Below are 26,595 nucleotides of genomic sequence, written 5' to 3'. Positions count from 1 at the left end.
CAGGTAAGGAACCAAGATGTATATCATCTACTTAATTTTAGTTTCCCAAAAAATCCTATTCTGTCTTTCCCCACCATCCGAAGGTGTGATTCAGCTATATATATATCTGTCAGGTAAGTGGCATGAACAAAATGTTATTGTTATTATACAATTAAGTTTGTTCATACTTACCTGGCAGATATATATAATTAAAGTGCCCGCCCTCCTCCCCTCAGGAGACAGTGGCATTAATAAAAAATATGAATAGAAAATGGGAATGGTTCCTGATATCCGCCTCCCAGCGGCGGGAATGGGTACTACCACCTGGCCGCCACTGCGTGTGCCGCGAGTTTTGAAATTTCTGTCGGACGTCAGAAAAATACAGCTATATATATATCTGCCAGGTAAGTATGAACAAACTTAATTGTATAATAACAATAACATTTTTATATATTTACTTTATTTCAGAACAAACCATGTATCGTTTGCGAGTAAAAACTAAAGGAGGAGGACAGCTCCCACTGACCGATCGTGTGAATGGAGATAGCACACTTGCTGACCTGCTCGCAGCCATACAAGATGTCACTTCAGTTGCGCCTGAAAGGCAGAAGATTCTGTCAGGTAACTACATTGTTAGAATTCACTTTTATGCACACCAAGAAGACCATGAGCACTTACATCATGAATAACAAAATGCTAAGATCTATGGTTGGTGTGGATTGGAAAGATCATATTATAATTGAGAAAGTTAATGTGAAATTTGTTATTCAGATACTGGAAATTGGGCATATGTCAAAGGCTAAGATGGTTGGAGCATGTGATCAGAATGGGAGAGGAACAGTAGTAGAGCAAAGGCAAACAGGAAATTTTGTATAATCATGGGTATAGGGTACTGTATATACAGAGTTGAACTAGATGGGAAATCAGGCAGACATGCCTGAACTAATAGATAACTAGTCAGTCCAAGACAAATATTTAAAACAAATGATGACCATGAGGATCTACAGTAAATTCAAATGGAAAAGCTGAAATACACCAAAAAGAGATGATGACAAATTGTGTATTCATTCAGATTACAAGCCTTTTATTTTTCCGATTAACCAGTATGTATGGCTGGTGAAGGGCAGTAGATTAAGATTGAAATTTCACCTTATAATGAATGATGCAGATACATACTAGTACTATAAATCATTATTTTCAATGAACTTTACCTGCTGTTACAGGTAGCTTATATCTTCATGTCATTAGGTGCGATTGGCATACAAAATAATAAAAAATAATTTTTGGCTAACCTACTAGGACTCTCTGTAATCAACTGTTTCCTGCCAGTTGGTGCTGGAATGTTTACATTCTCATCGGAATTCTTCATGCTGTGTCATTAAGACATTGTGAATGCATAAGTAAAAGTTTTGATCATTTCTGGCTAATTTTCTCCTGTACATTACATATATTTTGCTTGTTTTCTGTTTTTTTATGTCATCTACAAACAGAGATGAAAGCATTAGGTTTTACATATAAGAAAAAGTTTGTTGAAACTGAATTTTTGTACAGTTAATCCTCAGTTTTCATATGCCTCTCGTTTTGTGTTTCAGTTTTTGTAGATTTTTTTCTACAAGATTTTGTCTCTGTTATTGCATGTTTCCTCGGTTTTTGTACACTCATAAATGCTCCATCCAGGGCCCAGCGCATGACCGGGTTCCGTATCGGGCGCCCAAACATGGCATCCCATCTTCTTTCATGACCCATTCTGCTTTTGTTTTTGTTGTTTTTGTGCTTTTTTTATTTGAGTGCAACTGCTAAATAAGCTATCATGGGGCCAAAGTAAGTTTCAAGTGCCAGCCCTTCTGTAAAAAAGGTGAGAAACACTGTAGAATTGAAGAAAGAACTCGTAGCAAAGTATTGGAGGAAGTTTGCAAAGTGGAATGATGTAAGAAATTTTCCGTGCTACTTCTGAGGCAAAAGCCTGAAACCCTAGATGGACTGCTCTCAGCTCTTTTATATTTATGTGGTCTCAACTGTTCTCCTGACCACTTTCCTGATACTACTTCCTTGTTCTCCAAAAGAGCTCCCCATCCTACGTCCGACACATCTGACTAGAAGCTGAGGTCTGGGTTCCGCACTAACTGCTACTTCCCTTGTAACAACCTGTCTTCTGACTTCCACCAAATCAGGTGTTGTTTGATCTCTAGTGAATAGGCATGATGAAAGAATCTGGATATTTCTTCCTGTCCCAGCTGGCGTTGAGGTAGAATTGCAGAAATCTCATGTGAAGTCTTCCAAGTGAAACAAAATGGTCGGGAGAACAGCTGAGAGACCACATAAATATCAAAGAGCTGAGAGCAGTCCATCTAAGGCTTCAGGCTTTTGCTCCAGAGGTAGCAGGAAAAACTGTTGCAGTGTACTTCGACAACACAACAGCTCTTTCGTATATTGCCAGACAAAGGAGAACTCATTCCTTCTCTATGGTTTGGGCAAAGCAGAATCAAACTTCCATCATAACAAGGTTCGTTCAGGGACGAATGAACGTCCTAGCGGATCAGTTGAGCAGAAGAGACCAAGTGATTCCAGTGCAGTGGATGCTGAATCAGTCTGTATGTCAAGAACTTTGGAAGTTAAGAGGAACTCCCATAATAGGTCTTTTTGTGACTTCCGAAAATCGTCATCTTCCTCTGTTCTGTATCAGTGATACTGATAGCTCCCTTCTGGCCATAAAGAGTGGTTCCCAGAACTTCTAGAACTTCTCAGCAACTTTCTGAGACTACCCCCTCAAAGAGCTAGTCTCCTTAGACAGCCGCACCTCAAATGGTATCATCGGGGTCTGTCAAAAATCTAGCTCTGACTGCTTTCAAACTGTCAAGAAGTTGCTCAGAGCTAAAGAATTTTTTTGTACATGAAAACTTACCCAGCAGATATATACTTAGCTATAGACTCGGTCGTCCCGACAGAAGTTTTTTTCAAAACTCGCGGCACACGCGACAGGTAGGTCAGGTGATCCACCATTCCCGCCGCTGGGTGGCGGGATCTGGAACCATTCCCGTTTTCTAAGCCATAATTTCTCTGTCGGTTTGAACGGACAACACCTATTGTTCGTTCCTCCATCTTGGATTTCAACTCGTTTGCCGAGAATTTGGATTGGTTTTTTTGGTGACGTATTCTGTTTTTTCTCTGGCTTGGCATACGCTTATTGTGGACTGTTTTTCGACTTTGGTATTGGCTACTCTTTCATGATGTCTGACGCTAAGGCTTCACCTATGTTTAGAGTTTGTAGTAGGGAAGGTTGCAAGGTTAGGCTACCGAAATCGGCGGTAGATCCTCATAATGTTTGCGCTAAATGCAGAGAGAATGAATGTTCTTTTAATAACACCTGTATTGAGTGCGAAAACCTAACAGAGCTTGAATGGAAGGAGTTATCTTCATATGTTAGGAAGCTTGAGAGAGATAGAGTAAGGAAAGCTTCAGCTAGGTCATCTAGTAGATCTTGTTCTCTAGAACAAGAAGTTGTTAACTCTCCTACTACTAACGATTTTCCCTTAGCCACAGCTGCTTCTCCCTGTACTGAATCCAAAGATTCTTCTTCAGAAAGGGAAAATGTGAAAGCTTCTATCAAGAAACTACAAGCTCAGTTACGAGCTCTAAATGAAGGTAAGAGTGGTGATAGTGATTTACGCAGTGTCCCCAGTGCAGTGGAGGGGGCGTCTGACCGGTTCCTCATTGCTCCTAGGCCTAGACCTCTTCCAAACTCCCAGGACCAGGGGAGGAGGAATGTCGAAAGCCGCAGGGAGGATGCAGAACATCCCCAACAGTCAGGCGTCCCTTCAGCAGATCCTGTTGTAAAGTCCAGGCTGCCTTGGATAGCCGCAGAAAAGGCTTCCTAAGGAAGGTGTTTCTCGTCTGACTCTCCTCTCCTAAAACGAGGATGGAGTTCGGCCCTCTCAATCGCGCCCTTTGAAGAGAGCCTGGAAGGCGCCAAAAGGAGACGCGGCTGATTCCAGCCCAGAGCGTTTTCCCGAGAATTGGCCCTCGGAACCTAAGAAGACGAGACAGGAGGAGCCCTCTCTTCAGGATCCAAAGAAGAAGTTCCTGATTAATCTGCAAGAGCAGTTGTTCCTCTTTAGTAGGCTCCTTCGCTAAAGATTCAACAAGGAGGAAAGTGTTTCGCTCCCTGTTAAGAGCTCCTCTAAGCGCCCCTCTTCGTATAGGAGAGAAAACCCCACAATCTCCAAGGCGATTATCGCCTTCGTCGAGAGACTCGTCGGACAGGAGTTGTTCTCCTGACAGGCGAGTCCTTTCACCCTATAGGCTTTCTTCTCCAAAGCGCCCTCTGGTGGACAAGGCTTTGAATCCTGGCAGACAGGAAGTACGTAGCTCTCTCCGCGAGACGCCGTGAATCGAGCAGAAGTCTCGATCGGTTTAGGTTCAAGGAACCTGAAGAGAAACTAAACCAATTCAGGTATCAGGATCCTTTGGGACTACAGGACCAGGAGCCAGTCAGGCGCAAAGAGGCAGTGAGACGCAAGAAAGGGCATCAAGAGCCTCTCAAGCCACAGGATTCAGGACGTCAGGAGTCTGCTAGAAGGCAAGGAGTCAGGACGCCAGGAGTCAGGGCGCCAGGAGTCAGGACGCCAGGAGTACGTTAGGCGTCAAGAGTCAGGACGCCAGGAGCCTGTTAGGCGTCAGGAGTCAGGGCGCAGGGATTCAGTCAAGCGCCCTGAATCAGGGCGTCAGGAGCCTATCAAGCGCCGCGAGTCTGGCGAACCTCAAGTGCCTAGGCAACAAGAGTCTAGTAGGCGCAAGAATGTTTCGGACCGACAGGAGCCTCATTCTTCGTATAGAAGTTCGATCTTTCAGCGCTCCCCTTCTCGGGAAAGGAGTACTTCTCCCGGGAAGAGCCAATCACTCCCAAACGGTCTTCTTCAGTGGATCCGTTGGAAGAAGTATCGGACAAGGAGGAACCCGTAGATGTAGCAGTTTCTGACTACAAGAGGCTCTCTCTTCTGCTTCTCAAGGAGTTCAGAGACTCCCTTCATCCTGCTGATCCTCCTTCACCAGGATCATTAATGTCGAGTACGAAAGCTCACAAGTCCTCTTCCTTCGTCAAGATGCGCCCTGCTCTCTGTATGAAAAAAGGCTTTAAAGACCTTTTCGCAGCGGTTAACCTCAAGAAGGGAAGCGGGCAAAACAGTTTTTTCTTGCCCTCCTTCCAAGTTAACAGGGGAAACCGGGAAGGTGGTACGAGACCAAGGAACCCATGGGGTTAGGCCTCCCTTCATCCGCAGACGCGGATTTTGCCTCTCTAGTGGACTCTTCCAGGAGGAAGTCTTTGCTTTCTGCTAAAGCAACATGGGGCATGTGTGAGCTGGACCACCTTCTAAAGGGCCTCTTTAAGACCTAGAAGTGTTCAATTTTATGGACTGGGTATTGGGAGCATTAGCTAAGAGAGCTCAGGACACTGACTTTGTCTCCATGGAAGAACTTTCAAGCGTCCTGGCTTGCTTGGACAGAGCGGTTATGGACGGTTCCGTAGAAGTTGCCTCACTTTTCGGAACAGGAGTCTTAAAGAAGAGATCGGTCTTTAGCTCTTTTCTAGCAAGAGCCGTATCACCCTTACAAAGAGCATCTCTTCTTTTGCACCTTTGTCCCCTCATCTGTTCCCACAGGAGGACTGTTAAGGAGGTTGCAAAATCTCTTACGGAGAAGGCAACTCAGGATCTCCTCACTCACTCAGCCAAGAAGTTTAGGCCGCCGTGCCTATCGAAAAAAAGAGAGAGACCCTCTTTTGTACAGTCCCTTTCGAGGTGCCTCCTCTTCTAGGACCCCTCTTAGATCTCGCAGACCAGAAAGAAGGAGTAGACCATCTAGAAGGTCCTTCGGGAAGTCTAGATGAACAGGGAGTCCTCCAGACAAAAGTAGCGCCAGACTACTCCAGTTTGCAAAAGTTTGGCGCAGATGGGAGCGGATTCTTGGGTCCCTCTCGATCCTGAAAAAAGGATACTTGATCCCCTTCAGGGAAAATCCTCCCTCCCTTGACGACAACTCCAAGGGAGTGACTGCAAGATACTCGGATCCGGTCCGAAAACTTGCTATTTTGCAGGCAGTGGAACAGATGATTTTCCAAAGAAAGCGGTAGAACTGGTTCAAGATCTCCAGTCTCCAGGATTTTACAATCGGTTGTTCCTGGTACCGAAAGCATCGGGGGAATGGAGACCGGTTCTAGACGTCAGTGCCCTGAATTTCTTTGTTTTGAAGAAGAAATTCTCGATGGAGACGTCTTCCTCTGTTCTGTCTGCTCTTCGTCCAGGGGACTGGATGGTGTCCCTGGACCTTCAAGATGCGTATTTCCATGTGCCAATTCATCCGGGCAGCAAGGAAATATCTAAGATTCATGTTCCAAGGGAAAGTTTTCCAGTTCCGAGCGATGTGTTTTTTCGGACTTTCGACTGCCCTCAAGTCTTCACGGACATCATGAAGAATGTAGCTTATTGGCTACATCTGGAAGGGATCAGGATCTCATTATATCTGGACGATTGGCTAATAATAGCCCAATCGGAAGAAAAAATGTCTGGAGGACCTTTTACTTACTCTAAAATTGACAAAGTCCCTGGGACTTTTAGTCAATCGCGAGAAATCTATGCTGACTCCCCAGCAAAGCATTGTCTATCTGGGGATTCAGATGGATTCGGGTCGGGATTTTCTAGCGTATCCTTCGCAGGAAAGGAGAGAACGCTGCATGGAAAAGGTGGCAGTCTTCTTAAGGAAAGAACATTGTTCCGCGAGGGAATGGATGAGCTTACTGGGGACCCTCTCCTCGATGGAACAGTTTGTTTCCTTAGGAAGATTACACTTAAGACCCCTTCAATTTTATCTGAAGGAGAGATGGGATTGGAAGTCCAAAAATCTGGGAGAAAACCTTTTCCTCCCGATCTCGAAAGGAATCAAGGAGAATATCCACTGGTGGTTAGATCCACAAAAACTAAGCAAGGGAATCTCCCTTCACTTAGAGAACCCTCGCCTAGCGTTATTTGCAGACGCCTCAGATTCAGGGTGGGGAGCGACCCTAGGTTCGGAAGAAGTGTCAGGCACTTGGGAAGGAGAACAAGTGTCCTGGCACATAAACAAGAAAGAACTAACAGCCATTCATCTAGCTCTAGTTCATTTCGAGGAACAGGTCTCAGGTCTGGGGATTCAAATCCACTCGGACAACACAACAGCCCTCGCATATATAAAGAAACAGGGGGGGACGCATTCCTTTTCCCTGTACGAATCAGCAAAGGATCTGCTGATTTGGGCTCAGGAAAGGAAGATCTCTCTTCTCACAAGGTTTGTGCAGGGAGAGAGAAATGTCCGGGCAGATCTGTTGAGCAGAAAAGACCAAGTCCTACCCGGACGGAATGGGACTCTCAATCCTCAGATTTGCCAACAACTGTGGCATCTGTGGGGAAGGCCCAATATAGACCTGTTCGCGACCAACAGGAATCACAGATTAGAGAACTATTGCTCCCCGATCTCGGATCCACAAGCAGTAGCAGTAGACAGCTTTCTGCTAGATTGGACAGGCTTGGACACATACGCCTTCCCTCCTTTCAAGATAGTAGGGGAAGTATTGAGGAAATTCGCTTGCTCGGAAGGAACAAGAATGACCCTCATCGCTCCCTTTTGGCCAGCTCTCGATTGGTTCACAGAGGTGCTGGAGTGTTAGTAGATTTTTCCAAGATCGCTTCCACTAAGGAACGATTCTCTCAACAACCCCACTTCGACAGATTTCACAAAAACCTCCCCGCTCTAAGTCTGACCGCCTTCAGACTGTCGAAGGACTCGTCAGAGCAAGGGGCTTTTCGCGCGAAGTGGCGAAGGCTATTGCAAGAGCCAGAAGAGTCTCCACCTCTAGGGTGTATCAGTCGAAGTGGGAGTTGTTTAGAAGATGGTGTAAGGGGAAGAAAATATCCTCTTCCAGTACCTCTGTAACTGAAATCGCAGATTTTCTTCTATTTTTGAGAAAGGACTGTAACCTGGCAGTATCAACAGTAAAAGGTTACAGGAGTATGCTGGCCTCAGTCTTTCGACATAGAGGACTAAGATCTGACCAATAATAAAGATCTCCATGACCCTTTATAAGGTCTTTCGAAACCACGAAAGACCATATAATCAAGAAACCTAGCTGGAACTTGGATGTGGTCCTCAAGTTCCTAATGTCGGAAAAATTTGTACCGTCTCACACAGCTTCATTTAGAGACTTAACTAGAAAAGTCCTTATTCCTCTTGCTTTAGCGACAGCTAAGAGAATTAGCGAGTTGCAAGCTTTGGAAGGTAAAGTGGGTTTTAAGAAGGATTCAGCGATTTGCACCTTTAAACCACTTTTTCTAGCAAAGAACGAAAATCCCTCAAAACCTTGGCCAAGAAGCTTTGAGATAAAAGGACTCTCTTCACTAACAGGAAGAGAACTAGAGAGGACTTTGTGTCCAGTCAGGGCACTCAAGTTCTACCTGAAGAAGAAAGCGTTGCTAGGAGGTACAGAAGAAAGTCTTTGGTGCTCTGTAAGAGATCCGAAAAGATCGATTTCAAAGAATGCCCTTACGTTCTTCATAAAGGATGTAATAAATGAAGCTCACCTTACTTGCAATGAAGAGCACCTCAAGGTTCTCAGAGAGAGCCATAGCTACGTCAATGGCATTTCACAAAACATGGTCTCTTCAGGCACTTATAGAGTCTACGTTTTGGAGATGTAATTCTGTGTTTGCCTCCAATTACCTAAGAGACGTAAAGATTTCTTACGAAAAGTGCTTTGCTCTGGGAGCGTATGTTTCGGCGAATTCAGTGCTGGGAGAAGGAGCTGAGGCTAATCCTTCTTAACTTACTTTAGTGTTTAAATTTGTCTTTATTGGTGGTTGTTTTTATTGGTTGATTGTTAGAGGGAATAGGGACCCTCTTGCAATTCATAGGTTATAACAGTACTAACATGGTCAGGTGATCGGGATTGGCTTCAGTGCTACTTGTATTTATTTATAGAAACCTTAACTCTGTCATGTAAGAGGGCTAGTCCCCATTGATATGACGAAGGTCAAGGCTCTACCATGTAAGTGGGTCAGCCCCCATTGGTACGATCCAGAGTAGGCTCTGTCGCGTAAGCGGGCTAGCCCCCATTGACACGATCCAAAGAGTTATTCAGCCATAGGTCCATACTTCGCTGGGGACTCTTGAGGCAGGCAGACTCATCGACAGTAGTCATGAAGTCTTCAGCCCAATCAGGTAGGAACCATGGATTATTATATCCAAGAACATATGTTGTTTTTGTTTTTCCCTGTTTTTTTAATGTATTTACTATTAGTATTATCATTATGTTTTAGCTGTCTCTTACCCTCCACCAAGGGTGCCAATCAGCTAAGTATATATCTGCTGGGTAAGTTTTCATGTACAAAAATGATATTGTTAAGATACAATAAAGTTTTGTACATACTTACCTGGCAGATATATACGATTAATGGCCCACCCATCCTCCCCTCAGGAGACTGGTTGGAAGATAAATTATGGCTTAGAAAACGGGAATGGTTCCGATCACGCCACCCAGCGGCGGGAATGGTGGATCACCTGACCTACCTGTCGCTTGTGCCGCGAGTTTTTGAAATTCTGTCGGGACGACCGAGTCTATAGCTAAGTATATCTGCCAGGTAAGTATGTACAAAACTTTATTGTATCTTAACAATATCATTTTCAAAGGCAGTTGCATACTCTTATGGTGAGATGCCAATGTCATTCTTCTGCAGATGTCTACCAGCACAAATGGTCGATTTTCCACTCTTGGTACAGGAGCAATAAAGTCTCAACCACTGAGACGTCTTTAACAGAAATAGCAGAATTTTTGCTATTTCTGAGAACTTCTATAGGTTTATCAGTGTCTACAATTAAAGGCTACAGATCAATGCTCAGCTCAGTGTTTCAACATGGAGGCCTGGATCTTAGGAATAATTCAATATATTACTGATCTCATGAAGTCATTTGACACTTGCAAATCTAAGAAGTCTACTTTAGTGTCATGGAATCTCAACATGGTTCTCAAATGGCTCTCAGGACCCAATTTTGAACCACTTAGTTCAATACCTCTCAGAAACTTTACTCTTCTTCTTTCCCACCGTTATCCCTACACTAAGGGGTTGGTTGCCTGATCTGCCTTTCCTTACAACATCAGGCATGGTCTATTATTTGGCAAAGGGGTTTTTATGACTGCATGCCCCTGCTGTCGTCAACCACGGTTATTGGCGGTGGGCCTTACGTTTGACTAAAAAGTCCACCTACAAGGCAACTGTTCCACAGTTATTGGCAGTGGGTCTAGCCTTTTACTAGATAGTAAGACTGCAAGGCAGCAGTTTCCACAGTTATTGGCAGTGGGCCAAGCCTTTTATTAAAAAAGTAAGACTGCAAGGCAACAGTTGTTCTTTTAGTTGCCTTTTATGACACACAGGATTTACAGTAATAGTATTCTTACACCCCTACCACAGGGTGGGTCTCAGAACCTTGACTAGGAAGACTATTCTTGATTACTTGAGCAACTAGCCTATGTTAGTCCAGTTGTTGAGGCACAAGTATGGTTTTCTTGGTTTGAAGATAATGAGTAATCTGATGAGAGTATGAAAATTTTGTGAAGTATCAGAAGATGCTAGAGGCCAATAGTTTACATAGACAGTTCGTTGGGCACACATGTTATGAACTAATAAAGGGGGAGGGAGGAAGGAACAAAGACAATACAATGGAGTACTTTAGTAAAGAAACAAAAATTAAAGAGTTATCATGCAAAATATACAAAGCTACTTTACTCAACACAACTACTGTACTTGGTATGGATGTTTCTTATGTGTTCAGTCACCTCAAATTTTCACACGAGCTAATCTTGTGAAAATTAGAGGTGATAAAACTCATAAGAAACATCCATACCAAGTACATTAGTTGTGTTGAGTAAAGCAGCTTTGTATTTTGTATGCCAACTCTGTAATTTTTGTTTTTTTACTAAAATACTCTAGTGTGTTGTCTTCATTCCTTCCTCCCTTCCCCCTAATTAGTTCATAACATGCTTTCTTTTAGGATAAAAATGAAAAAATGTTAATTTATGGTGGGACTCATGTTGGTCTGCACTTGAAATCGTAATTCAGTTGTGACATTTTTATGCTTTTCATGTGTGGTTAGGAGTGTTTATTTCTGAAAGTTATATAATTTTGGTTTTGTATCTGTGAAACATAATTTTTTTATTTTCATTTTTGGAACACTCCCAGTACGATTACAATTTCTATCATAGACAAAGTGGTATGTATGGTAATATCAATCTAAAGCAGTTTTACCAGAAGTTAGAAAGAAGTCGCTTTTAGCAGTGACTCCGTATGAATAATAATTTAGAGGACTCTAAGTACTATATAATATAGTTTTGTATTGTTTCTGAAAAGATATGATATTGAAATAGACGGGATTTGGTTTTATTTAATTATTAAAAAGTTTTTTTTTCTCTTTGACATATCTGTGGACATTTTTTCAGGTTTCCCACCAAAACCTATCAAAGGCAGCTATACCATGACTCTCAAAACTGTTGGAGTTAGAAATGGGGATGTTTTGATAGTTGAAGATGTTGAGCCTTCAACAAATACGGTATGTCTTAGCTGACAAATACTATTTTTTTCTTGCACAAAAATATTTTACAATGAAAAAATAAATTGATTCATTACAAACCCATTGCTTTAATGTAAGTTTTTTTTTTTTTTTTTTTTGTTTTTTTTTATGCATGTCTTATGAAATCCTAGTTACAGTCATACCCCTACATACAAAAGTCCCTATGTACGAAAAAATGCAGTTGTTTATGGAAAACATAATTCAAGGTTGTGAAAGGGTGTGAATGTACTGTAAAGTCCGAGATTCGCCATGGCTGCCGAGAACAATTTTAAAACTCGCGCGCTGCCAACTCAGTAGACTCGCCACCATCCTCCAGCTCTCCCATTGACTCCTGATGCTAGTCACTGCCGTAAGATCCTGCTCTCCTATTGGTCAGCATCTGTCCCATCATGCCTCTATGTAAAAGGCGTTCATTGACCATTTCGTTGCGGCTGCATTATCATAAACACCTGGAAATTTCTTCGTCGTTCACATAGATTTCATTTGTTAACATAAACTCGTGTAGTGATTTCGCTTTCGTTGTACTGAAAGTTACTTTATCGGGTTGTGTGTAAACTTAATTACTTAGGTTATTAGCCATGGGTCCCAAGAATGTTGCTGAAGTTCACGGAAAAGAAGAGGATGCTTTCTATGGAGAGACAAAGATGGAGATAATCAAAAAGTGTTAATGTTTTCTGCCATTTGTTAATGTGTTTCGTAAGTTTAGTGTTAATGTTTTCTGCCATTTTTTAATGTGTTTTGTAAAGTTAAGTGTTCATGTTTTCTGCCATTTTTTCTCCTCCTCTGTCACTACTTTCGGACATCGCCTCACTCAAAAGGTAAGGTTCCACATTTTACTACATACGTACGTACATGTACGTACAGTATTTCTTGTACCTTGTACACTAATACACTTTATTTACAGGTAGTACAGTCACGGTTTAGGTTAGGTATTGAATGGTCCAAATTGTTGTATTTCATTGTTTATTGGTCAATTTAGCTTTATTATAAAATTTCTGCAGTGTTTTTGTACGGCTTGGAACAAATTAGACAATTTACATGTAAAACGTAGTTCTAGATACAAAAAATCAGGTTATGAAGGCCGCTTCGGAAACAGATTAATTTCGTAACCTGAGGCACTACTGTACATAATTCCACTGTAGATTAAAAATGAAGATTAGGTGACTCAGGTAGGTTTTGCTGCATATGTGCACAGTGTCTCCATGTTGTATCTGATTTTCATTTTATTTCATCCTTGGTCATTAATTTCTTGCTGAATATACAGTTTTTTTCTGATGCTGGGCATAAGATTAACAAGTTTTTCATTGAAACCTCAACTTAGGCTTATGAACAGCACCAGAAATGTTTTCTTCACTGCATCAAAGTTAGTGTTTGAAAATTTTCTATGAATACTTTCTTTTACTATATTGTTTAGTATTGTAAGCTCCTTTCTTTGATATAGTGATAGGTATTGTTTTTGTAACTTGTGTAAAAACTTTACAATTATTATTGTTTGTGCTAAAAGTGTATGAGTCTTAACCTGTACTTTTACTATATAGATAATATTTTTGTTTGACTTAGTGGCCAATAGTTTGTTACAAACTGATTTAGATACAATATATATTGTGAAATATGCAGCAGTAAACTGTTGTACTTACCTTGTAATCCTTGAGTAACTTCATGATGGGAGTTGACAGCTCATGAATTTTTAGTTTTTCACAAAATATTATTTGTGTAAATATGTGATTTTGTAGCCAATGTATGTTCGTGTATACCTTTGCAATTTTTATGTTTTACTTTGTAACTTCACCTCTCAGCTGATAATTGCCATATGGTTAAGATTCTCTTTTATTGAAAGTTTTATAGTGTTAATTATCTATTGTAATATTGTTTAAATAACATTTATATTCTTAAAAATTTACCTGAAAAGTGTGTTTCAGGTAAGAGTAAATGTAATCAAGGCCACATCCCTCCTAGCCAGAAGGAGTTTGGCCCACAAAGTTGCACTAAGATGGCCTTGACAAAAAATGGCCTTAGCCTCAGACTGCAATAGCCTGACAAAGGAGGAAGAACTGACTGAACCTCCCTCGGTTCAATCCCAATGCTATCGTGGCTACCGCAGTGGGACCACAATTTCTAACCAGGACACAGTCTGGAAGGTGGTAGAAGCAGTAGCCTCCATAGCCAAGGCCTCTTGCAAAGAAAATGATGGACCTTTCAGACCTAACCTGATCCAGGGTCAAACCAGGCTTAGGACGGATCAAATCCGAATTAAGGTGACTGAGTATCAGCTGACCACATTGGTGGAATAATACCTCCATGCGAAGAAACAACCCGCACATGGTCTCAAGCTAAACCGTGTACATGCTCGTGTGACGAACCACGTACATGTCGCAGGGCAAATCACGTACATGGCCATGAGACGAGTCAGTACATGGCCGTGCAATGACGCACAAGCATGGTCTCAAGAGAGGGAACGACACCGAAGCAAATTTCCTGAAAGAGACTGATTCCTAAGGTCCCAGTCTTTGAACAGTGAACAAGAAACAAGAAACAGACCAGAGTCGCCTCACGTTCTCGACCGTCAACCACAACACGTTTGTAGAGAGAAGAATCTTTGGAAGGTGTAGGAGACACTGTCGTAGCAGGCACCTTCGACCTCTTAATCGGAGCCTTATCATCTTTACGATGGACTAAAACAGGTACAGGAGACAGAGATGGTAGGAAGAGACACGGCTCGCAGAAGACAACGCCACAAAGTCCATAATTCTCCAACGTTTGATTCAAGGACGAGGTGGGGGAGAAGGAGATGAAGAAGCAGAATGAGATGGAGAAGAGAGCTTACTCCCACCTCTACAACATCTTTTTCTAGAGGGAGGAGAAGAAGAATCACTCCTTCTACGACTCTTCTTGCCATGCCAGAGAGAGGGCACCCCATAGGCCTAGAGATGCCATCTTGTTTGATTCGGAATCTGAAATAAAAGGAAGCAGCAAGGCGTAGCCTCCTTCCCTCTCAGGAAGGACATTATATCCCACAGGAGAAGGGCTACATTAAACATAATCTCATCCTGTGGCAACTCCCAAAAGTTCCAACGATGACAGTGGTACAACCAATGCAGAGGGAATGGTTCTGGAAGAAAGGGATGCTGGAACCATCCAAATGAGAAAGGTAAAAAACCCTCCCAAGAAGGACAAGTGGATACTCTATGATACTCCCTTATCTTGTAGAAGGCCCTCCACTACGACACAGGCCAGGATGACATTCCGGGCAAGGATTAGTAATGGTATAAAAATTAGATTGGCACCTACTGCATGTAATAAGGGGATCTGCATTAGTAGCAGCCAACAACCAGGACCACGGAAACCCCTGAATGCCCGGGAACATGTGTTGACAAGGCCTAACGAAGCAACTGACTTGGGAAGGAGAGTGCATGCGACCACTCTCCAAGGTGGTCAAAGAAAGACTGACACTACATGGGGTTCTATGCCTGGTCAGCGACCAGCTTCCACTTTGTATACACATGAGTTGCCAGATGCCACAGATTCCTTGCTTTACAATCTTTGATTGTTTTTAACCAGTTTCCAGCTGGCACAAGAAGATTATCCTATTGTTTAGCATCCTTTAACTATTTGGAGAAAGAGAACCCAAACTTTCTCTTTCTTGTAGAGTGTGTTTCATAAGTTATCTCATACTGTGGCTCATAAACATCCCATTAAGTGTGCCGGGGCTGTCTTCTGGTTTTTATTAAGTTATGGAGCACCACCTTTTAGTATACAGGCGCTTAATCGGTGCTTAGACCATCTTCAGTCAAAGATTTGGTTTTCTTTATCTTGTTTCTTTGATGGGACAAACTCGAGACTGACAAGTGCTTTGTCCTTGCTGAAACAGAGTATCTGTTTAGATTGTTGAAGTTTTTATTGCCAGTGTAGTGTGTTTGTGGTGCCAGCTTAGGGAGTTTGTGGAGCCAGCTTGCAGTGTTTTTGGTGGTAGCGAGAGTTTAGCATGGAAGAGTTAGTTTTTTAAAAAAGAAAGTTTTGAGAAAACAGCAAAAGAATAAGAAATTATAGCTCATTTTGTAATAACTATGAAACTATGACAGTTAAAAAGCTTGTTTTTTACCTTACGATTGAAGGTTATTCCCTTCTAATTTTTAGTGCTTAGTCTACAAATAATACTAAATAAACACAAGTCTTGTTTCAGTCTTCTTGGAGAACAAAGCATTTAGTTTTGAAAAAAAAAGTAAGTTTTCAGGGAAACATCAAAGCAATATTTCTGGACTCAAAAAACGAGAAACAATGAGAAATGTTTAGTTTTATACATTCAACTTCCCTGCCAGATATATACTTAGCTATAGACTCCGTCGTCTGCCGGACAGAATTTCAAATTTCGCGCACACGCTAACCGGTAGGTCAGGTGATCTACCGCCCTGCCCTGGTGGCAGGACTAGGAACCATTCCCGTTTTCTAATCAGAATTCTTCTGTCGCCCGGAGCCATCAACATTGTTGTTGGTTCCTCTCGATTGGTTTTTTCTTTTTTCACCGGCAATTGATCTTTCTTGACCGACTTTTGGTGACGTATCTGGATTGTTGGATTGGCATACGCTTTTGTGGACTGGTTTTGTGGACTTGATTTTGGAATTTTCTTTAATAATGTCTGACTCTGGAATGGTTGTGAGACGTTGTGTGAATGTAGGCTGTAAGGTGAGGTTGCCGAAAGCTTCGGTAGACCCTCACACGGTAATGGCAAGGGTTGGCAGGGAGTATGAATGTTCTTTTACTAATACTTGTAAGGAATGTGAGAACTTGAGTGAGAACGAATGGAAGAATCTAACTAATTATTTAAAAAAGTTAGAGAGAGAAAGAGTGAGGAAGGCTTCTTATAGAAGTTTAAGTAGTTCTAGATCTGAACTAATTCCTAGCTTGGGATCTTCCCCAAGGGTAAGTATTGCTACTTCTCCTTCCATTGCAGCCCCTTCTCCTATTGCAGAACCTGTAGATTCAGCAAAAGAACTTGCGGATCTAAAAGCAGCCTTCAAGTTGATGGAAACAAAATGGCTGCCATACAAGGTAAGGCTAGTGATTATTCAGTGGACAGTGATATGAGTGTCCCCAGTGTAGTGGAGGGGGCATCTGGTCGGCTCAGCAACGCTCCTAGGTCTAGACCTCTTCCAAGCTCACATGCCCAGAGGAGAAGGAATGTCGAAAACCGAAAGGAGGTTGTGGAGAATCCCCACCGATCAGGTGTCCCTTCGGCGGTTTCTGTGACACCCCAGACTGCCAAGGATCGCTATTGTAAAAGCGTCCTGCGTGAGTGTTTTTCGTCGTCGGGATCTTCATCTCCGAGACGTGATTGGAGAGATTCAGATCGATCTCGGCCACTCAAGAGGAGTTGGAAGGCTCCGACTATTGATTCGAGCCCAGAACTTCCCTGAGGAGTCTCCCTCGGGAGTGAAGAAGGCAAGAAGAGCCATTCTTTCAACCAGAGTGAGAAGGAGGCAGGAGGTGGAGGCTATGGACTCCTCCCCTCCTCCTTCCCCTCCTCCCGAAGAGGATAAAGAGGAGGTTACGAAGAGATTCATGATGGCGATGCAAGAGCAGATTTCGTCTTTTGTAGGAGTTCTGTCAAAGGAGCCTCCTAGAAGGAAAGACTCTTCCCTTCCGATCAAAAGATCCTCCAGACGTATGGAGGTATCTGCCGCCAGGATCGATACTCCTACTCGAGGTGAGGTTTTCCGGTACGAACCTGGATGAACCTATCAGACGTCTGGCACCCGGCCAGGAGTGAGGAGTCACCCATGATGCAAGGAGGCAGGAGCCAAGAGTGACCGGGATTCAACCAGGAGGCAGGACCAAGACCAGGAGTGTAGAGGCATCCAGGCAGGGAGGCAGGAGCCAGGAGGCTAAGATCCAGGAGGCAAGATGGTCAGGTAGTTACAAGGAGTCAAGAGGCATGGAGCCAGGAGCAAGAGGCAGGAGTCAGGACGGCAGGTATCCCAGGAAGTCCGGAGTCAGGAGGCAGGTGTCCGGAGTCAGGAGGCAGGAGGTCAGGACCGCGGAGGCAACTGAGTTCAAGAGCCAGGAGGCAGGAGTTGGAGACTCGTTCCGGGAATTTATGACTCTTCTCCAAATAGGAGCTCCTCTCCTTCAGAGCGTAGGAGGTCTTGGAAGGACTCTCCCTCCAAACGTGAACTTTCTCCTTCGTCTGATCGAGGGTTAGACGAGTTGTCTGATGACGAACCTCCTGCTAATGAGGGACTCTCGAGTTATAAAGTCTTAGCCTCATTATTGCTTCAACAAGAATTTGGAGATTCTCTTAGTCCGGCGGCTCCTCCTTCTCCTCGTTCTCTCTTTTTCGAGCTCGGCTACGGCAAAATCTTCGGCCTTTTTGAAAATGAAGCCTGCTATATCGATGAAGAAGGCACTCCATTCTTTAGATTCTTGGATGGACAAGAAGAAGGAGTTAGGAAAGACGGTATTCTGCATGCCTCCTTCCAAACTACATGGAAGAGAGGTATTTGGTATGGGACAGGAGAGAACTATGGGTCTTTCTCTACCTGCCTCTGCAGATGCGGACTTTTCCAATTTAGTGAGGCCTCTAGACGTCACTCCTTAGGATCGGTCAGAGCGACGTGGAGCACTTCAGAGTTGAACCACTTTTCCTAAAGGGACTTTTTGTCACTTTAGAGGTGTTCAACTTTCTGGATTGGCACTCGGACTGGAGTTCTGGCCAACAAATCTAAAGATCCGGAGTTTCTTAAAAACCCAGAGATTCTCCATAGCGTCCTGTCTTGCATGGACAAGGCAGTACAGGATGGTTCGTGTTGAAGTGGTCTTCCCTTTTTGGTGCTGGTCTCCTGAAAAAGAGATCAGTATATGGATCCCTATTATCGAAAGGGGTTTCTCCGAGCCAGAGGACTGCTTTATTGTTCGCCCCTCTATCGGATCATCTGTTTCCTTCTCAGTTAGTGAAGGATATATCTCGCTCGCTAACTGAGAAGGCGGGACACAAGACCTACTAACACAAACGTCCAAGAAAGGACGACCTGTAGTGTCGGCGATTAAGAAGGACTCTCGTCCTCCTCAGCAGCCCTTTCGTGGAGGTACAGCGGCTCGTCCCCCTGCCAGAAAGAAGAGCTCTGATAAGAGAGGAAGGTCTTCCTTTAGCCCTTTCAAGAAATACCAAATGACTTGTTGCTCCTTCAAGCACCAGTGGGCGCCAGACTCTGAACTTTGCAGGAGTATGGGCAAAAAGGGGAGCCGACCCTTGGTCAGTGTCGGTCCTAAAGAAGGGATATGTAATCCCCTTCGAGAACAGCCCTCCCCTAACATCTACGCCTCGGGAAACTGTCAGCGAGGTACAGAGACCCGGTAATGAGAAAGACTCTCCTTCAAATGGTGGAACAAATGTGGAAAAAGAGGCCATCGAACTTGTGCAGGATCCACACCTGAGGGTCCCCGGGATTTTACAATCGCCTTTTTCTAGTACCAAAGGCATCGGGGGGGTGGAGACCAGTTCTGGACGTAAGCGCTCTGAATCGCTTTGTTCAGAAAAAGAAGTTTCGCATGGAAACGTCCGCCTCAGTAATGTCGGCCTCTTCGTCCAGGAGATTGGATGGTCTCTCTGGACTTGCAAGACGCATATTCCACGTTCCCATTCACCATTTGTCAAAGAAATATCTTCGTTTTGTTAATAGGAGACAAGATCTTTCAATTCAGGGCTCTGTGCTTCGGTCTGTCTACAGCTCCGCAAGTATTCACCAACCTGATGGCGAATGTGGCAAGATGGCTTCACCTATAGGGTAATAAACATCTCCCTCTACTTGGACGGACTGGCTGATCAGGCCAAGTCGGAGATTCAGTGCTTGGAGGACTTATCAGTAACAAGGAACATGATAGAATCGCTGGGATTACTCGTGAACCTCGAGAAGTCGCAGCTGATCCCCAGCCAGAGCTTGGTCTATCTGGGGATTCAGATGGATTCTCGGGGTTTTCGAGTATTTCCTTCGCGAGAAAGAATCACTCGAGGTTTGTCGAAAATCTCGAGCTTCTTAGAGAAAAAGAACAGTTCAGCGAGGGATTATCTGAGCCTCTTAGGGACCCTGTCCTCACTAGAAAAGTTCTTCTCTCTGGGGAGGCTTCACCTTCGCCCTCTTCAGTTTTTTCCGAAAGGGGTGTGGAAGTATTGGAAGACGGGACAACTCTCGGACATCTTCCCGCTTCCACAAGAGGTTAAACAGGATCATTTGAAGTGGTGGATCCTCCCTCTTCAAAAGAACGAAGGCATATCGCTTGCCCTGCAGAACCCAGACCAAGTGTTATATGCCGACGCTTCGGAGTCGATGGGGAGCGACGTTAGGAGCAAGGGAGGTGTCAGGCACCTGGACAAAGGAACAGGTGTCCTGGCACATCAATTGCAAGGAACTAGTGGCCATACACCTAGCCTTAAAGTTCTTCGAAGAGATAGTCAGAGGCGAGGTGATACAGATAAACTCGGACAACACCACGGCTCTGGCTTACATACGCAAGCAAGGAGGCACGCACTCTTTCTCCCTCTTTCAGTTAACAAGACCACCTGTTAACCTGGACAGAAGAAAGAGGCATAACTCTCCCTCAGATTTGTTCAAGGCATCAAGAATGTGAGAGCGGACAGACTGAGCAGGAGGAATCAGGTCCTTCCCACAGAATGGACTCTACATGAAGAAGTGTGTCGAAGTCTTTGGTCCCTGGGGGGGAGACCTCACATAGACCTGTTTGCGACGTTCCTCTCCAAAAGAATAGAGATCTTTTGCTCTCTAGTGGAAGATCCGAGAGCCTTCGCAATAGACGCGTTTTCTCCTGGATTGGTCGGGTGTGGACGCATACGCCTTTCCCCCGTTCAAGATCTGGGGGAAGTGCTCAGGAAGTTCGTAGCTTCGAAGAACACGAAGTTGACGCTAATAGCCCCCATTTTGGGCCAGCCCCAGGAATGGTTTCACAGAGGTACTGGAGTGGATAGTGGACTTCCCAGATCTCTTCCACAGACCAGATCTACTCAGACAACCCCACTTCGAGAGGTTTCATCACAACCTCCCAGGTCTCGCTCTGACTGCCTTTCGACTATCGAAAGACTTGTCAGAGCGAGGGGCTTTTCTCGCAAGGCTGCGGGCTCTATCGCTAGAGCCCGCAGAGCTTCGACGAGAAGAGTATACCAATCAAAGTGGGAAGTCTTTAGGAGGTGGTGTAAGAGTCAGAAGCTGTCCTCCTCCAGTACCTCTATAGTGAATATTGCAGATTTCCTCCTCTTTCTGAGAGAGGAATCACACCTTTCTGTCTCAACAATAAAAGGATACAGAAGCATGCTGTCTTCAGTATTTAGGAATCGAGGGTTAGATATTGCAAGCAACAAAGATCTACACGATCTAATTAGATCCTTTGAAACTTCAAAGGCAGCTACTCCTAGAACACCTAGTTGGAATCTAGACGTGGTACTGAAATTCCTTTCATCGGATAAATTCGAGCCTTTACATCTGGCTTCCTTCCGCGACGTCACTAGGAAATGCTTATTCCTGGTGTCTCTCGCTACAGCCAAGAGGACGAGTGAATTGCACGCTCTAGATTCCACAGTGGGGTTCAAAGGAGATGCTGCCATCTGTTCTTTCCAGACAATGTTTCTGCAAAGAACGAAAACCCGTCAAAACCGTGGCCCAGAAGTTTTGAGGTAAAAGGCCTATCTAACCTCGTAGGCAGAGAGATAGAGATGTTGTCTCTGTCCAGTGAGAGCTCTTAAATATTATTTAGAGAGGAAGAGACAGATGGGAGCTTGTCAACAAGGTCTTTGGTGTGCGGTGAAGAACCCCAAAAGACTCATGTCCAAGAACGCCTTGGCTTTCTTTGTGAGAAGCGTAATTACGGACGCTCACAAGAACTGCTCGGAGGAATCCTTCGGTCTTCTAAAGGTCAAGACCCATGAGGTGAGAGCAGTAGCAACGTCCTTGGCGTTCCAAAAGAATATGTCTCTAAAAAATATCATTGAGACTACATATTGGAGGTGCAATTCAGTGTTTGCATCTCATTATCTGAAGGATGTGAGAGTGACCTATGAGAAGTGCTTCTCGCTAGGTCCATTTGTATCAGCAGATACAGTGCTGGGTCTTGGAGCAAAGACTGATCCTTAAATATTGTGTTTTATCGTACATAAACCCTCTTGTCAGATATGTGCTTGGTTTTCTACTAGCAAGCTCACTGATGTCGCACGGGAGCATAGTGTCATTTTTTTTTTGTATATTTTGTAATGAAAGTGTAATTATGTTTCGAGTTTTTGGTTGTTTGAAGGAGTTCGGGGATAACTCCTTGCAATCTTAGAACTAACATGGATGTTAGGATCAGGTGATCGGGATCGGTGTTGTGCTCCTTGAACAAGGTGTATTGTCATGTTAGTGGAATAGCACCCAATGACAAAGGCCTTTAGGCTCTGCCGAGTAAGTGGATAAGACCCCCCATTGGCAGACCCACAAGAAACTCTTAGCCATAGATCAATATCTCGCTGAGGCTCTTGAGGCTAAGCAGACTCCAAGGCAGTAGCCGCGAAGTCTTCAGCCTAATAAGGTAGGAACCAAGGTTTATTAATACCTACAACATATGTTTGTTTACCTGTCTATTTCAGTAGTTAGCTGTCTCTTACCCACCACCAATGGGTGCTAATCAGCTAAGTATATATCTGGCAGGGAAGTTGAATGTATAAAAATGATATGTCAGTACAATAAAAAAGTTTTTATACATACTTACCTGACAGATATATACGATTAATGGCCCACCCAGCCTCCCCGCAGGAGACAGGTGGAAGAGAAGAATTCTGATTAGAAAACGGGAATGGTTCCTAGTCCTGCCACCCAGGGCAGGGCGGTAGATCACCTGACCTACCGGTAGCGTGTGCCGCGAAATTTGAAATTCTGTCGGAGACGACGGAGTCTATAGCTAAGTATATTATCTGTCAGGTAAGTATGTATAAAACTTTATTGTAACATGACAATATCATATTCATGAAGCTAGTTATCCCTAAACGTAAGCTGTTTTGTATGAGATATTTTAATAGGGAACAATTATTTTTTCATAAATTTCATTATCACATTGTTTTTTCCATGCTTTTTTTTTACAATTTGTTATTCACAGTGCTGTAAAAAACGATGAATAATGTTGTCCATGATCCAATCTAAGCATTCATTTTTTAGCGGTTAATGTTTCTAGATATGTTTATTTATGCATATAACCATCCAAAGCAGTGAATAACTTACCTGATCCTATCTTGAGTTATTCTAACAGGCATTTTTTATGAGTTTTTCACAGTTTGTGGTTCAGTGTGTCATACAAGTGATGAACAAAATTGTCAATAAACCAATTTAAAAATTTTTTTTTAGCATTATTGCTTCAGGATATGTTTATTTAGACAAAAAAATAGTTGAAAACTCTTAATAACCAAAATTTTATAATTCATTGAAATTCCGCGGTCGGCGTGGACCTTAAAGTAGACCTCCAACCAGTCTTCCCACAACTTAGTAGTGGGCTTTCAAGGAGGCTTATAACAAGAGCTAAAACATTCAAAACACGTAGTGGAGAACAGGTGTACTAGACAGTCATCCAGGCAGCCATTTCTTCTTTTCTTTGAATGCTGACTTGCCTATCAGCATTGAAATATAAGTTATCTTTAACAGTGGCTATGTATCTAAATAATAAAATTTATTATGAAAATAATATTTTGTGATTCCATGCTTGTCTGTAGTCCCTGCTCACGAAGTTATCATTGTGATGTAACAACATGGAATTGCCTAGGTTCATGGTGTGTTTAGCTGTCTCTGGCATCTATAGTGCCATTGATGTTTGCTGGCTGACTTCAGCTCCTCCATCCTCCATTGTTGGCTGCTTCTTTGGAGTAGATCTTGTTGTCAGATACCATAAAGGTAAAAGCCATGTGCTGCCATGTGCTTTATGTTGCTTTCCATCATGTAGAACAGTGTCATGATTTGTGTAGACCATCCAACAGGAATGACGGAAGTACGTACCTCTACGTACTTTGTCTGTGAAGGGACAGTCAACCTGTTTAAGGCTCTGTGCTTGGGACTGGCAACAGCCCTTAAAGCACATTCTTTTAATAACATATTGGGTGCCAAAAATATGTAAGTGCCTTCTTTTCCACAATTGAAGCAGGATAGTAGAAACAAACTTGAAAAGTGACCAAATGAAACTCTGATTCTCCTTAAACTAATATATTACCATACTCAATCTTATCCCTAGCTCATCAAACCTATCCTCCTATCCAAATATCTAACTTGCCCTAACTTAAGATTACATAATATTACTTGATGTTACCTTGACCACCTAAGAATCTACTTATTTCCTTAATTTTAACATTGCAACGACCATCTAAGAATCTCCCACATAAAATGGAAACTCTTCCAATGGTCGAAAGATAAGTCTATCACATCCACTTAGGATTGTCCAGCAAAGGTTATTTGAGAACCAAATGTCTTTTTCTCTTCCTTTACTTTAGATTGAATTCGGTAAACCACATCATCGTTAGGCCTATTCACATACTCTTGTCATCTTTCTTCAAGTACTGTACTAAATATTTTGAAGGTTCTGGATAGTGCAATTCTATTCTTGATTCCATAACTATATCCAAGAGAGGTGGGCATCCAAGTGAAGGAGACTCGCTCACACATCCCCACCTACCAAACTGAAATGAAAAAAAGAAAAACAAACATTAATTAAACAATCCCTCACCCACAAGCACAGCATAAAGAAAGTAGTAAAAAAAAACATTGATTAAATCCCAAAAAAACTACTGTTTCAAAATTGCCTAAACTTATAATAAAAAAAGTGGGAGGGGGAAAATCAGATATTTAATCATCACACAAATCCAATTTTTTTTTTTACTACCGCAAAGAGATAGGTTTTTATATCTATAAAAAATTTAAATTACCTTAAAAATGCCCTATTTTGTGAAGACTTTATTTTTGTATGTCTCTTATTTTGAGAGAAATCTGATAAATCATCATTTCTCCTGTTCATAAGTGATCTAAGATATATGGCCTAGGATTAAGGTGACTTTTTTGTTATATTTTCCAGACTGTAGAAGATGCCGCCCCTGCACCAGTGAAGACAGAAGGTACATGCCTGCAACTCCAAGAATAGACAAAGTTTCTACACAAAGAGAATCTTCTGAAAATACTGCTAATAGTGGCATCTTACTGAAAAAAGTTGTACCTTCAGATAATTCTTGTCTTTTTGCTAGCATATTGTACCTTGTTAATGGTAAGTTTACTTCTTTGCCATGTCCTGATTGGTTGTTTCATGAAAGGCTTTTTCATCTCTAGACTTGAGCTCTGTTTGGAATTACTGTGTATCTGAGACCAAGCATTCTTTATGGAATTACCATCTTCGATGGGTCCTTAAGGCTCTTTAAAGCTTTTCTTTAACCCTTGCTGTCTTATACTACTTCACATATCTTTCCCTTGGTTTAATTTCTGAGTTGCCTAATTTCTTTAATGTGTTAGCTTCCCCATTTTTTTCTCCTGATATAAGGAAATACTTGGGGCATGCTATATAATAGTCTAGATGTGACCTGGGTAAACCTTTTATAATAGCAATGATCTGTGATAAGTTACTGAAGTCACATATGAAATGTATAATCTCAGCAGAAATACTTGAAAATATGTATCTCTGTTATGGTTAATTTTAATGTTATTAAGATATTATTGTATGGTGAAAGGTAACTTATAGGTAATCATTTTGTCTCATAACTAACAGAAAATTAGAAAAAAGGATTTAGTAATATCATAATACTACATTGATTTTTCTCCCCATCACCAAGTTCATTAACAATAATGGTGAAATGATAGTCCTTTCAATATTACATATTTTGTTATTGAGTGTGAAAGACAAGGGCAAATGCAACGTGCATTGTCATTGTATTCCTATTAATATTCTTTAATTTATTCAAGGAATTTGTTACTGTTTTCAGTGATTTGCATAACCTCCAAGACATTCTTTGCTCAATCCTAGGTACTTATAGCACATGCGCCACAGAGTAATGCTTTTGCCTTAGTACGAATACTTTATCTATGATGAAATGCTTAACTATTGTTACCCAGTTAAAGCTTCATAACTTTTTATGACACAATGCTGGATGCTTTCAGACTCTCCTCAGTTTTCATCACCAGATATTCAGTTCGGCAATGGCTGCCTGTGTGCTGAATGTTCCAATAGTGAGTTTAATATTGATAGTAATTTGATAATAGGAACACAGAGGTGATACAAATTTTGAGTTGTTTTGAATAATTCATGCAGCTTAACAATGCCTGACTTGCTGAAAGCACTCCTGCTTTTGTTTCTCAAAGATCAGTAGGTTATAATTATTCCCTTAAGGTTCCTAAAAAGGCAGAACATTGTGCATATTGTTTTTTCCCTTCCCTTATCACATTTAAGGGAACTTTTTTGAAAAGGGACTGGAGGGGTGAACAGCTGCAATAATTTTTGGAAGCTACCAAACTATTCTCACTCCCAAAACTGCATAGTAGACCTCCCTCCTCCTTCTGATGGTGAACCTGAGCCTTCATCCTCCCCAATTTAAAGTAAGCAATGTGCTAAGTGCATGTAATACTAAAGGGTCTTCTTCCCTCCTTCTCAGCCTATGAAGACCTGGCATCTTAGGTTAGGTTTAGGTTAGGATGCATTCCTGTATTTCACACTATAATTGATAGCACCCTAGGTCAGGTTAGATTGTTAGGGATGTGGGGGGGGCAAAATCCCTTTCCTCTGGCCAGTTAGGGCCTGGCACAGTAGATACACTGAGGAATGATGCATCGTTTATTTTCCTGTATATTAGGTATATTTTATCATGATCATTGATATATCAGTTTCAGTTTTTCATTGTTTTGGGGTAAGACACCTTGTTTTCTCTCATCCCATCTGTCTTTGTACACTTTTGCTAGAATTCTTCACAGAGGGTGATATAC

General features: G+C 42.5%; 1 protein-coding gene across 1 annotated transcript in view; it reads left to right on the top strand.

Annotated features, from left to right (window-relative positions):
* Positions 1–24,881, top strand: part of LOC135214571 (ubiquitin thioesterase OTU1-like) — a 35,910-nt gene extending 11,029 nt beyond the window's left edge. The window contains exons 2-4 of the mRNA XM_064248929.1: positions 448–600; positions 11,495–11,604; positions 24,707–24,881. Of these exons, the coding sequence (XP_064104999.1) occupies positions 456–600; positions 11,495–11,604; positions 24,707–24,772 (321 nt within the window). The 5' untranslated portion in view covers positions 448–455 and the 3' untranslated portion in view covers positions 24,773–24,881. The remainder of the gene's footprint in view (positions 1–447; positions 601–11,494; positions 11,605–24,706) is intronic.
* The last annotated feature ends 1,714 nt before the right edge of the window (positions 24,882–26,595 follow it).

This window comes from Macrobrachium nipponense, chromosome 46 (assembly GCF_015104395.2).
Source record: "Macrobrachium nipponense isolate FS-2020 chromosome 46, ASM1510439v2, whole genome shotgun sequence".
In the NCBI taxonomy this organism is placed as follows: Eukaryota; Metazoa; Arthropoda; class Malacostraca; order Decapoda; family Palaemonidae; genus Macrobrachium; species Macrobrachium nipponense.
This window is presented reverse-complemented; position numbering and strand designations above follow the sequence as displayed.